This window comes from Schistocerca americana, chromosome 2, assembly GCF_021461395.2.
Source record: "Schistocerca americana isolate TAMUIC-IGC-003095 chromosome 2, iqSchAmer2.1, whole genome shotgun sequence".
NCBI lineage: Eukaryota > Metazoa > Arthropoda > Insecta > Orthoptera > Acrididae > Schistocerca > Schistocerca americana.
This window is the reverse complement of record NC_060120.1, coordinates 871,080,143-871,094,707: the sequence shown is the minus strand read 5'-3', so window position 1 is coordinate 871,094,707 and position 14,565 is coordinate 871,080,143. Positions and strand designations below refer to the sequence as shown.

The following is a 14,565-nucleotide window of genomic DNA, read 5'->3' as shown; positions in this document are numbered from 1 at the left end:
AGCTTTCTGCTCCATGTATTTTACTCCAGCTACCTGCAGAAATTCAAAGAGTGCGTTCCTGATAGCATTTCATTCGTGGGTTTGCCTTTCCTTTGCCTATCTTCCAAGAGAAGTCGTAGGATCAGTATTGTCTCGCGCGTTCCTACATTTCCCTGGAACGCAAACTGATCTTCCCCGAGCTCGGCTTCTACTAGATTCTTTCATTCTTCTTTGAAGAATTCGTGTCAGTATTTTGTAAGCATGGCTTATTAAACTGATTGTCCGGTAAGTTTCAGACCTCTCAGCAGCTGCTTTCTTTGGAATTGGAATTACTACACTCGATGTATGTCGCCTGTCTCATACATGTTGCACACCAGATGGAAGAGTTTTGTCACGGATGGCTCTCCCAAGGCTAGCAGTAGTTCTGACGAAATATTATCTAGTCCAGAGGTCCTGTTACATTATCGTATCTCCCATCTCACCTTCGTCTACGTGGTCTTCTCTTTCTATGTAATATTGGCTTCGAGTTCATCTCCCTTGTATAGGCCCTCTTTATACCCTTCCACCTTTCTGCTTCCCCTTCTTTGCTCAGGACTGGTTTCCCATCTGAGCTCTTTGCATTCATACAGCTGCTTCTCTATTCCCCAAAGGCCTCTTTAATTTTCCTATAGGTGGTATCTATCTTTCATCTACTGAAATATGCTTCTGATCCTTACATTTGTTCTCTATCCATTCCTACTTAGCCATTTTACACTTACTGTCGATCTTTCTTTTTAAACGTTTGTATTCCACTTCGCCTGCTTTATTTGCTGTAAATTTTCGCCTTTCATCAATTAAGTCCAGTATTCTGTTATCCAATGGTTTCTGATAGGCTTTGTCTTTTTCCCTATTTCTCGTAATATACTATTATAATAATTTTTATTACCATATACCAAATTAAACAATACTATTACTAATTTACATCAGTTATACGAACACCTTCTAATGGTCCCAATTGTAGGAGTGTCGAAAGCTTTCATTTTGCCGTATGAATGAACATCATAGCATATTCAGGGTTGAGGAGTTGGAGTTTGGTGGTGGTGAACGAAATTACGCCACACGGTTGGTTTTACGAAGACAGCCACTGAGATTTATTCTTTGGGTAATTTATACTCTTCATTTTCAGAAACAATTTATTTTTCCGAAAAACGTAATACATCTACAAAACTTTCCACTAAGGTTCACCATCTGACTGGACTAATGGTCCTCCGTCCTCCTTCAGTGCCACCGTTAACCGTTAACGTTGTCGTAACTTTTATGTTGTCACCAGCAAGAAAACCCACCACTGGAAGCGGATGAAAGCTGATACGCTACAAAAGCTATCCACGTTCTTCTATTCTCTCAGCCTGCCGATGGAGACGAATTGCACAACTTGCCGGTTCTAGCTGTTACGCCCTCGATGTCATGCGATTATTTCGGCCTGCTCTTTCTGTAGCCACAGTGGAGCCAGTGTGGTGCTCAGATTACTCCATCGCGATATGTATACTTATCCACCAGGAATGTGTGCAACGCTCACCATTCTTCACAACAAGAAAAGTTTTCACTGTGTATAAAAAACAATCACAACGAAGGGGGATCGTCATGTTATAGACTGCGAAGTGATAACGAGTGTCCTTTTTTTGGTGAGGAGTCATAGCCAGTTTTTATCCATTTAGTGTCGATCAGAAGGATACCTACGATATGTCTAGGTGGACGTGCAGGTCATATTTTTCTACATGCAGCCGACATTCCTTAATGATCATGTAATTCCTTATGCCGATGCAATAACTGGCGATATAATCCGATGCAGTTCAGTGCTTTAGGCGGCCGTCTCAGTCAGAACTAGGACTGCCGATATTTTCAAAAATATCGGAAATCCAAATGGTTCAAATGGCTCTGAGCACTATGGGACTTAACATCTGAGATCAACAGTTCCCTAGAACTTAGAACTACTTAAACCCAACTAACCTAAAGACATCACACACATCCATGCCCAAGGCAGGACTCGAACCTGCGACCGTAGGAGTCGCGCGGTTCCCGACTGAAGCGTCTAGAACCGCTCGGCCACCGCGTCCGGCTCTGAAATGCAATATCAATATTTTAAAGTCATTATCGCCCCCAAGGTCTGTCGAGGAAAGGTGTCGATCTATCGATATATCGACATAAATATGTCGACGTATCATGATATATAAATATCGGCTGCACATTGTAAATGTACTCCCCGTTTTAGAGCTCTATATTTAAGTATTGATTTATTGTTAGATATTCTGGACATCAACAAACTAGCAGCCTGCTCATTCGCCTTAGAGCAATAATGGGAAGGAAAACAATGCACGTTCACGCTTGGCGATAACCACTTTGCTAGCATTGTTAACTGCATGTAAGTGGCGCAGTAGAAGGTTCCGATGGGTGCGTCGTTCGATTTCGTCGCATATCGGATTTTACCGGAACATTTCATGTCAACTTCCCTGTTTTTTCACTACTGCAAACGCCAGTGACCTACCAGTTGCAATGTCAAACTTGAGTGGTGAAGTTAAACGTTGCAGGCGAGCGCCGATAACGTCAGCATTCCCGCCCCCCCCCCCCCCCTCCCACCCCCACGTCTCTGCCCACCGAAAAGACCAGTGTTGTCATTTAGATATTTCTTCATCATTTTCAGCAACTGCTTTTGTTATTCCATGGACACCGCCAACCCCCTCCACCACCCTAGTAGTGCAATCGGACTACCCTGTGCTACCTATACTTACTTCACAGAGTCAAAGAGAAAGACTGATCACAATGAAAGCTCTAAAACTAGTAAGACTCCTTCATACAGTAAAAGTAAAATTTCGTTCTAATACAGTTTCAAAAGAAGAATTTCAAATACTTACCGAAAATCGCAAAAAAAAAAAAAATACCAAATAAAAATATCGGCTTTTGGTGTTAATGTTCCGATATCGATATATCGAAACGTTGGGGAAAAATATTGCCGAACATATAGATATTTTTAGAAAAATCTCGATGTATTGATATTTTATCAACAGGCTTAGTCAAACCCCCACAGAACGTCCAGCAGTCTCGACGGATTCCCTGTAGGTGATACTTTCGTTTGCTTATCTTGTTCTGTTCCTTTAAAAACCACCTCGTTGCGAATATGTTTCTAACAAACACTCTTCGCCTTTGCCAGCAACCTTGTTTCTCCATTGCCGTGCATACTGATCAGGCAGAACATTATGACCACCGACCTATTACCGACATAAACCCGCCCAGGCGATAGCAGCGGCACCTGGGAAGGAGTGATTACTAGCATGGTCTGCCGAATCCCGATACCTTTCTCATCATGCCGATGGGATGGCGCGAATGCGTCGTATTCTAGGGAAACAGCTCCTTGACACCTGTACAGCGGGAAGGAGACAAACTGGCTGGGCCTCGGGCATGGATGTGTGTGATGTCCTTAGGTTAGTTAGGTTTAAGTAGTTCTACGTCCTAGGGGACTGATGACCTTAGAAGTTAAGTCCCGTAGGGCTCAGATCCATTTGAACCATTTGAACCAAACTGGCGGCGGCTCCAATGTGCACAGGGGAACATTAATATGGATATACATGGGTCCAGTGGAGCTCGTGCAAATCACCATGACGCCCACGAAGTGTGGTACACTGTTGCAGACCACGTACACAACTTCATGATGATCAAGTTTACCGACGGCAGTGGTATTTTTCAACAGGATGATAGTCAATGTCATAAGGCAAGGAGTGTGATGGAGCGGTTCGAGGAACATAATGGCGAGTTCCCATTGATGTGCTGGCTCACCAACTCGTCAAATCTGAGACTGATGGAACATGTGACTGAACGTTGCGTCAGACCTCATCGCCGCTTCCCCCTTCCCGGTATATACGGGAATTAGGTGACTTGTGTGTGCAGATATGGTGCCAACTGCCTCCAGCGATCTACCAAGGCCTTATTGCTTCCATATTGATTTCATGCCACGACGCATGGCCACTGTTATCTGTGCCAAAGGTGGACATACCGGCTGTTGGGTAGGCGTCATAATCTTTCGACTGATCAATATATACACTCCTGGAAATGGAAAAAAGAACACATTGACACCGGTGTGTCAGGCCCACCATACTTGCTCCGGACACTGCGAGAGGGCTGTACAAGCAATGATCACACGCACGGCACAGCGGACACACCAGGAACCGCGGTGTTGGCCGTCGAATGGTGCTAGCTGCGCAGCATTTGTGCACCGCCGCCGTCAGTGTCAGCCAGTTTGCCGTGGCATACGGAGCTCCATCGCAGTCTTTAACACTGGTAGCATGCCGCGACAGCGTGGACGTGAACCGTATGTGCAGTTGACGGACTTTGAGCGAGGGCGTATAGTGGGCATGCGGGAGGCCGGGTGGACGTACCGCCGAATTGCTCAACACGTGGGGCGTGAGGTCTCCACAGTACATCGATGTTGTCGCCAGTGGTCGGCGGAAGGTGCACGTGCCCGTCGACCTGGGACCGGACCGCAGCGACGCACGGATGCACGCCAAGACCGTAGGATCCTACGCAGTGCCGTAGGGGACCGCGCCGCCACTTCCCAGCAAATTAGGGACACTGTTGCTCCTGGGGTATCGGCGAGGACCATTCGCAACCGTCTCCATGAAGCTGGGCTACGGTCCCGCACACCGTCAGGCCGTCTTCCGCTCACGCCCCAACATCGTGCAGCCCGCCTCCAGTGGTGTCGCGACAGGCGTGAATGGAGGGACGAATGGAGACGTGTCGTCTTCAGCGATGAGAGTCGCTTCTGCCTTGGTGCCAATGATGGTCGTATGCGTGTTTGGCGCCGTGCAGGTGAGCGCCACAATCAGGACTGCATACGACCGAGGCACACAGGGCCAACACCCGGCATCATGGTGTGGGGAGCGATCTCCTACACTGACCGTACACCACTGGTGATCGTCGAGGGGACACTGAATAGTGCACGGTACATCCAAACCGTCATCGAACCCATCGTTCTACCATTCCTAGACCGGCAAGGGAACTTGCTGTTCCAACAGGACAATGCACGTCCGCATGTATCCCGTGCCACCCAACGTGCTCTAGAAGGTGTAAGTCAACTACCCTGGCCAGCAAGATCTCCGGATCTATCCCCCATTGAGCATGTTTGGGACTGGATGAAGCGTCGTCTCACGCGGTCTGCACGTCCAGCACGAACGCTGGTCCAACTGAGGCGCCAGGTGGAAATGGCATGGCAAGCCGTTCCACAGGACTACATCCAGCATCTCTACGATCGTCTCCATGGGAGAATAGCAGCCTGCATTGCTGCGAAAGGTGTATATACACTGTACTAGTGCCGACATTGTGCATGCTCTGTTGCCTGTGTCTATGTGCCTGTGGTTCTGTCAGTGTGATCATGTGATGTATCTGACCCCAGGAATGTGTGAATAAAGTTTCCCCTTCCTGGGACAATGAATTCACGGTGTTCTTATTTCAATTTCCAGGAGGGTGGAACTACTTTAACCTCATACGTGTGGCCACACAAGACGTTTATCTGTTTATTTTAAACGCATTCGTACTTCAGCTTGTTATCGATACAAGTGCAAAATGTATTCTCGCAACAGGCGGGTAATGTAGTACACTGGACTCTTGCTAAACCGGCCATTCCTTGCACTTATGGGTGCCGGATTAGCGGAACTGCCGGATTGTTGAGAGTGTCTAAAATTTAGTATAAACACATAGGGATTGTACTTTATCAAATCAAAAGATACAGCCATTTTAAAAAAAAAGTTAGTCCTTGAGTGTGTACATGCACATTAATATCACTCGACATTCACTCTGAAACATGTCACAAAGTTTTAGTTGTCTCCACGACGTTAGCGACGGCAGTACGCTTTATCACACAACGGCTTTACAAGCATTTCATAGGTCCTGCCAAGTTTCTGATTTTTGCCTAATGTACTGCAGGAAGACGTCTCCAGCTTCAGAACCAGCAGTCTGAGATATCCTCATGTTCCCTCCTCCTATGTCCTCTTCTTTATCAGCTTTTCGTAACTTCCCTGCGAGCTTGTGATTACCTCTTTTCTGCTGAAGTTTGGTCATAAATAGCTGCTCGTCCAACACTATTTCCAGCAACAATGGTTTTCTGCGAAGAACCTGAGTTCAGCTTATATCTAATTTCGAGTTTCTGCTTGCGGTCCTGCATAACATGTTTCCCTTTAGAAGCCATGATAACGATCTGTAAGGAAAGCCACAATTTCAAAGTGTACGGGAATGTTGAACATTAACTAACAACATTGTTGCAGACGAAATTTCATTATTGTAGGTGTCATTTCAGATTGAACGACTATAGGCTGGAAGTGTGCCGAATCACTGAGAGGCCGGACTACTGAGGGCCTTACTAGCGAGAGTTTAGTGTAGCTCTGTAGCTTTTATTTATGAGCGCTGATACGTTTTCTGTTTTAACAACATAACCTCCATCAGGCGTGATCGCTAAGCTAGGTCATTACGAAAAACTACAAGTGAATCTTTTGATGCCCTGCTGATGGAACTGCCGGCCCCGGTGGTCTCGCGGTTCTAGGCGCGCAGACCGAAACCGCGCGACTGCTACGGTCGCAGGTTCGAATCCTGCCTCGGGCTTGGATGTGTGTGATGTCCTTAGGTTAGTTAGGTTTAAGTAGTTCTAAGTTCTAGGGGACTTATGACCTCAGATGTTAAGTCCCATAGTGCTCAGAGCCATTTGAACCATTTGTTGATGGAACTATCGCTCCGAAATACACGTAGAAAACAAAAACATTGTTGTTGTTGTTGTCTTCAGTCCTGAGACTGGTCTGATGCAGCTCTCCATGCTACTCTACCCTGTGCAAGCTTCTTCATCTCCCAGTACTTACTGCAACCTACATCCTTCTGAATCTGCTTAGTGTATTCATCTCTTGGTCTCCCTCCACGATTTTTACCCTCCACGCTGCCCTCCAATGCTAAATTTGTGATCCCTTGATGCCTCAGAACATGTCCTACCAACCGGTCCCTTCTTCTTGTCAAGTTGTGCCACAAACTCCTCTTCTCCCCAGTTCTATTCCATACCTCCTCATTAGTTATGTGACCTACCCATCTAATCTTCAACATTCTTCTGTAGCACCACATTTCAAAAGCTTCTATTCTCTTCTTGTCCAAACTATTTATCGTCCATGTTTCACTTCCATACATTGCTACACTCCATACAAATACTTTCAGAAACCACTTCCTGACACTTAAATCTATACTCGATGTTAACAAATTTCTCTTCTTCAGAAACGCTTTCCTTGCCATTGCCAGTCTATATTTTATATCCTCCCTACTTCGACCATCATCAGTTATTTTGCTCCCCAAATAGCAAAACTCCATTACTACTTAAAGTGTCTCATTTCCTAATCTAATTCCCTCAGCATCACCGGACTTAATTCGATTACATTCCATTATCCTCGTTTTGCTTTTGTTGATGTTCATCTAATGTTGTTCATCTTATATCCTTGTTCCCGTTTGCGCACATAATCTGTGAATCTGTAAATATTAACCGCTGAAGGAACTATCCGCTTTCTAAATTTTTACCTCGCCGAAATAGTTATCACAACTGGAAGATCTGCGTCAGTCGTAGGCAAAAGAATCTGATTGTACACCTAACTACTGTTTTCAAATTTTAAGAACGCACAACTTCTACGTTTTATTGGCAGAACACTTAGAAGACGCAACAAATCTAAGCAAGAAAGTGCCTACACAACACATGCAAGTCGTCTTCTGAAGTATAGCTGCGCGGTATGGGGTCCTTACAAGAAAGTAATGACGAAAGACATCGAAGAAGTTCAAAGAAGGGCACCTAATATAACATTAACGTGAAATAGAGGAGAAAGTATCACAGTTATGATCCACAACTTGAGGTGGCAATCGTTACACAAAGGCGTTTTTGGATGCGGCGAAATATTTTCACGAAGCTTCAAACACCAACTTTCTCCTCCAAATGTGGAAATATCTTATTGAATCCCACGTACGCGGGGAGTAATGACCATCGCAATAATATAAGAAACATCACAAATCACACCGAAAGATTTAAGTATTAACTTTTCCCATGCTCTACTCGAGAATGCAACGGACGGGCAATTGTATGAAAGTAATTTTATGAACCTTCTACCAAGTGTGAACTGCAGAATGCTCATGTAGATGCAGATCAAAGTGAGAGTAGCACAGAAATTCTAGGGGCTTAATGTTAGTGAATGGAAAACTGATCAAATGCTTAATACTTGTTACTGGTGCAGGAATATGTACGCACAAGGACTGGAAAATGTAAGATGTTTTGTTAATATATATATTTACTTGCCGTGAATTGTCCTGTCTTTATCTCGGGGATGAACTTCTTGTACGTTCTCTCCCAGCACTGGTGGTGTCTGTCAGCGGCGTACCACAGACGATATTCCTGTTGGCCGCTGGCTTCGCCCTCGAGCGTTACAGTTCCGAAGTACGCCTTGGGATCCTTGGACCAGCCTCCGTCCTCTGCGTGGCACGTTGTCCAGATACTGGAGTTAAGGGCGCCTGGGAGATGCTTCGATGAAAATCCTATTATGAGTTCGTCATGCCTGGTATTATCGCTGGGCAGTTCCCTCACGAATTCGTTTCGCTGTATACAGGCTCGCACGCTGTTCACAATGTTCCCTGGCAGCCGGGGCTGGCGACACCACCACCTTACGGATTCGAGCCTGGCCATCAACCTCAGGCAGACTGCGTTTTCCTCTGGCGTTGCGCGACTGCCGCTGGTGGACGATAGCAGCAACAGTAGCGCCACCGTCAGGATCGGACGCCATACCATTCCTGAAAATGGTACACAAAACCTGTTAAAAGGCAATGAAACTACTAGTGCGTGAAATCAGAGTATCCAGAGTTACGTCTCCGAAACTTAGATTTATAGAGAAGCTTCGGTCAGTGACGTAACTAGGATACGACAGCCGGTGGGCGCACACCGGGAGCCGCTTCCTTGTGGGTGTAGTCTTCTGACATTCGAAAAGCATGAGGACCGACAGAAGATATAGGGAAGAGCGAGGGCGGGAGGGGCCGTGAACAAGAAGAAGAAAACGAAGAAGGAAAATGATTAGAGGGTACTGTAATGGGAAAAGAGCAGGAGCATATGGAAGAAAACCATGAGATTCTGATTGGGCTGTGTTAAACAACATTTCCGTGGGACCCACCTCCTTCTGTTACGGAGGTGATTATATCTTGCTTCCGGCTGCTAGATAGAGTTTTGAACAGGAACACAGAGCGTAACATTTTCAGTATACTCATGTATAATTTTTTTGTTGCTGTTCTCTTTTAGAAAATCGAAATTTGCAAATGATTTTGTGAATAAGAATTTTTATGAAATTTGAAGTTTATAAGAATATATTTTATAAATACAGTATTACATAACGAAAAATAATTTATCATTGGTAGGTCTGATTTACATCAATGATGTTACTAATATTAGGTAAGGAAAAGCAAGGGCACGGACCTCTGTAGTAGAATGGGGAGTGTGGTGGGAAGAGGGTGGGGGTGTGGTCTTTTAGAGGTATCAAAGAAAAACGTGGTAGACTCGTTGTGAAGTACTGCAGATAGAAGCTAACGAACAGCTAACACCCCGTCGAAGAGATGCTAATTTTGTGTGGCGAAACTGATGTAAAAGCCTCGACTGATGGATATAATTGTCTCTATGGAAAAGAAGAAGACACTTTAAGCTCCATAGCACATCACGAAAGCATCCGCTGATACAGTGAGTCGAAATCCGTTTCCAAAAATGCGTTGTTTTAGCAATAAATGTGCAATGAGGCTGCACAGACTTTGTAAACGTCGATGGTCAACTAAACACATCTTGTTATCGTCTTCTGTTAGAGTAACAATTAGTTATGCAAATGCATGCGTCAGTATGTGTGTCTAATACTGTTGTGTTATTTCAAATACATGTAATTCATACTGCCCCCCACATGTGTCTTTCGTTTTATTGTTTTAACCTACTTGTTGAGTGTTGGCAACTTGATGATGAGACCATTTTCTCTTGAAACACTTGGTTGATGTGTGATGACTAAGATTAAAGTGGCTGAACACTACCAAGTAATACTGACATAATTTGCGAATGATTATCAAATGTCTAATTCTTTTATCCATCATCTGTGAGAAGCATACATATAATTCCAGTAATGGTATGGGAAACCCCAGTAATCGTCGCACCATGGACTCCCAGAAATTAATAATTCTAGTGACTGTCGAGGTTCAGGAAGACTTTCGAGGAGTGAAGAAGATTGTTCAAACGTATTAATCCACTACGATCCAATTCCGTGTACTCGAGAACTGGCAGATGTGATCAACTGTGATAATTGTACCATCGTGCGACATTTGCAAGCAACGGGGAAGTTTCAAAAATTGGGTGTATGGGTATTGCAGGCTCTAAGCCAAAATCACAAAAATCAGCGGGTGGCAATATGTGCACCTCTACTTGCTAAACATCAATTGAGCCGTAAACAACACTGCGCAGTCCCATCCTGTATCGTAACTGGTGACGAGGAATGGCGGTGTTATGCTAATATAATTAAAAGAAACGAATGGTTAAACCCAAACGAGGCACCAATTCCGCCTACAAAGACCTGTGCGCGTCCACAGAAGATAACGTAATGCATCTGGTGGAACAGCGACGGTGTGTTGTACTACGAACTGCTTCCATCACTACATATTTCAAGTGGCATTTACACAAAACACAACTGTTGGTCGAGCCTTTAAATAAGACTCAATTAATGAAAATATTAATTGGTCCAATATCCACCTACGTAAGTCTGAAAATGATAGGTGAAGACTGTGTTAGAACAGATGAGATTTTACAATGTCTAACAACGATAACAAACAAAAGAATGAGACAAGACCTAGCACTCAGTGCAAAAAAAGTTTAAAGAAATAAAACACAGATGCAAGAATACCCAAGTACCATACTGGATATAAAGATTTTGTTAAGGCTCAAGGACGTCGTTCAAAGTTAAAGAAGGAAAACAGCAAATTGTTCCTAGGACACGATGGTCCGTGGAAAGTGATGCGTAAACCACACCAAAAGCACTAATCCTTAAGGATCCAAAAAAGGGTAAAATTCAAAGGTCTATTCAAAACATTGAGCATATTACAAATGGAAAACCGATTGGTTGACAATACAGGAAGATATTAATAACTTCGGGATATACATCTGCATCTACTTGGATACTCTGAAAATCACGCATAAGTGCCTGGCAGAGGGTTCATTGAACCACCTCCACCATAGTTCTCTATTATTCCAATCTCGAACAGCACATGCAAAAGATGAACACTAACACCTTTCCGTGGGCGCTCGGATTTCCCTTATTTTATTATGATGATCGTTTCTCCCTACGTAGGTCGGCGTCAGCAAAGTGGAAGAGAAAGTTGGTGATTGAAATTTCTTGAGAGATTCTACCGCAATGAGAAACGCATTTGTTTTAATTATGTACGCCGCAAATCCTACATCATGTCAATGACACTGTCTTCCCTATTTATTGATAGCACAAAACGTGCTGCTCTTTTTTGAACTTTCTCGATGTACTCCGTTAATCCCATCTGGTAAGGATCCCATTTCGCGCAGCAGTACCGCGAAAAAGGACGGGCTAGCGTAGTGTAGGCAGTCTCTTTAGTAGATCTGTTGCATCGTCTAAGTGTTCTGCCAATAGAACGCAGTCTTTGATTCGCCTTCTCCACAACATTTTCTATCTGTTCTTTCCAATTTAAATTGTTCGTAATTGCAATTACTAGGTATTAGTAGATCTGTTGCATCGTCTAAGTGTTCTGCCAATAGAACGCAGTCTTTGATTCGCCTTCTCCACAACATTTTCTATCTGTTCTTTCCAATTTAAATTGTTCGTAATTGCAATTACTAGGTATTTAATTGAATTTAGGGCCGTCAGATTTGATTTATCGTGTAAGCGAAGTTTAGTGGATTCCTGTTAGCACTCATGTGGATGACCTCACACTTTTCATTATTTAGAGTCATTGCCTATTTTCGCCCTATACGTATATCTTTTCTAAATCGTCAAAAGCCTTCTGTAAATCTAGGAATACGGAATGAATTTGCAATTCCTTGTCCCTGGCACTGAGCACTTCGTGTGAGTAAAGAGCTAGTTGTAATTCGTAATGTTCGGACGCAATATATGTTCCTAAATCTTGCTACATTCCGATGTTAATGGTATAGGCCTGTCATTTAGTGGATTACTTCTAATGCCTTTCTTGAATATTGGTGTGATCTGTGCAGCTTTTCAGTCTTTGGGTACGTATCTTTCATCGAGCGAGCGGTTGTAGGTGATTGTTAAGTATGGAGCTATTGAATCAGCATATTCTGAAAGGAACCTTACATTTTAGAATCGAGGAAGATGGTAAGATGAAGTATTAAGTATTTCACGTTCGAAAGAAACGGAATACAAGTTTGAGAAAAGATAACGAGTCGTAGGGGAATAGGTCACTGTTTGGGAAGGTTGACTCCCAGGAATGACTAAACGAAAGAACTAGATTAATTCTAGATATAATGTAATACTAAAAAGAGACCTAGTAAACAACTAATGTACACGATTCATTGAAGTAGTACAAATCTATTGCTTAATACAGTACAAACAGCAATTTTGGTACTATTGAGCGCTTACAGTTGACTAAGAGATACTGATGATAATCTCTAATTCCAGAGGCCTAGGGTAACTATAAATCACCCTATTATAATGAGGGAGGTCATACATAGTATACTGGGATTAGTTTCCAGGAATAAGTAGAAAATTTTATGTAAAAGCATAGTATACTTTTGAGAATCATTTTTGGTAGCAAGGAAGGAAGTAATAATGATTAAAGTAATTATATATAATGAGGAATTCTTTAAGGTGAAATGATTCATGATAACAGATAGCCGCAGTCAGGAAAAGTGTTGCTGGAGACAATGCACTGCGTAAAAGTAATGATCATAGCTTTAAGGGAACCGAATACTTGCCTATGATGCACTCAAGTAAAAGTTAACCCTCGAAAGCAAGACAGCTACTAGAATGGAATACAAAGTAAAAGTAGACGGTTTCGAAACTTACTTAAACCCGATTAAGATTTTTTCCAGGAAGTTAGTAGAATCTATTTTAGTACATACCTGAAATTATGTATTAATGGAGAGTAGGAGGTTCTGTTTACTGTAACGTATTTTTGGTAGTACAAAAACATATATGGTGTATGTAAAAAACCAAGGGAGTGGCATAAATGTTCGGTGGTTCAAGACATAGGTCCCATTCCTATGTACAAATCAGCAAAGAAATTATGAAAGAAAAATAATAATAATATGAAAACATTATTGTCTGAGGACGGTGGTACTGTTCCTCACTGCGGACTATTCTATGGAAAATAGCTCCAGACATGGACTTGCGTGTAATAATGTTGACAATACACCAAAGATATCGTCGAGAAAAGTAGTTTCTGCTAATTGATTGATAACACAGGTCTGTGACATAAAAATTGTTTCAAATTTATTAAGTGATTTTTACACTGTTTTCAACGCTGATTTCGCGAAAAATGGTGAAAAAATTCCACCACGTACAGTTATTTCACAAACTACTTGTCTAGTTTTAGCTTTTTCCAATATTTCAGCACTCTAGTGATTTTGAATTTTGGTTTTTAGGATCTCCATAAACTGTTATTTAGTGGTTTTTATACAAGATATACGTAAAATAAAGAGTAATTAGGAGAAACCAGCAGTATTCTCGTGTCAGTGCCTGTCTCTCATGCTGCCCCTTCCCCCGCCATCACCAAGCAGTGAGCTTCTGCTATTGGCCTTCGGTTCACAGTACCTGTTCACTCTGTGCTATTCACGTGTTGTTGTTACTAGTGCTTTAAAGTAGTGACTATTTTCTTGTATTGTGAAGTTGTTTTATGGACAATGGACAATGGCTACCAGAGAATGTATAAACTCGCCAGATCGCTTTGGCTACGTTTGTGATAACTATACCGTTAAAAAGCAACAAAGAAACATTTCCGATTTCCTTGAAAATCTATATTTCGCCTATTTTGGCACAGAGTTAGGCGATCAAGATACTTCTCTCAAGAAGGTGACCTGTTGTTTTGCAGTGATGTTCCAGGACTTCTTGGTAGATTACAAAATAGAATATGTTCCTGATGAGTGGAGACTTTTTATTGATTCTTCAAAAAGAAGCCTTAAAGCAGTACTTCTACACAACGGCAGTAAGTATGCTTCTATACCAGTTGGACTCTCGGTTCACTTAAAAGAATGTTACGAAAAACTTGAACTGGTTTTAACCAAACTCTGCTACTCAGACCACAAATGGATACTATGTGGTGATTTAAAAGTGATTTCAATGCTGCTTGGTCAACAAAGTGGCCATACAAAGTTCCCTTGCTTTCTCTGTGAATGGGACAGTAGAGACAGAAAGCAACACTACATAAAAGAAGTTTGGCCCTTGAGAAAAACCTTACATGTAGGGGTTAAAAATGTTGAGAGGAAAAGCCTTGTAGATCCCAAAAAGGTGTTACTTCCAACACCTTACATTACGTTGGGGCTCATGAAACAATTTGTTAAGGCAT

At 42.8% G+C, this 14,565-nt stretch overlaps 1 protein-coding gene across 1 annotated transcript in view; it reads right to left on the bottom strand.

Moving 5' to 3' along the window:
* Positions 1-14,565, bottom strand: part of LOC124594500 — a 167,396-nt gene that overhangs the window by 121,218 nt on the left and 31,613 nt on the right. Inside the window, exon 2 of the mRNA XM_047132874.1 lies at positions 8,312-8,799. Within this exon, the coding sequence (XP_046988830.1) occupies positions 8,312-8,797 (486 nt within the window). The 5' untranslated portion in view covers positions 8,798-8,799. The remainder of the gene's footprint in view (positions 1-8,311; positions 8,800-14,565) is intronic.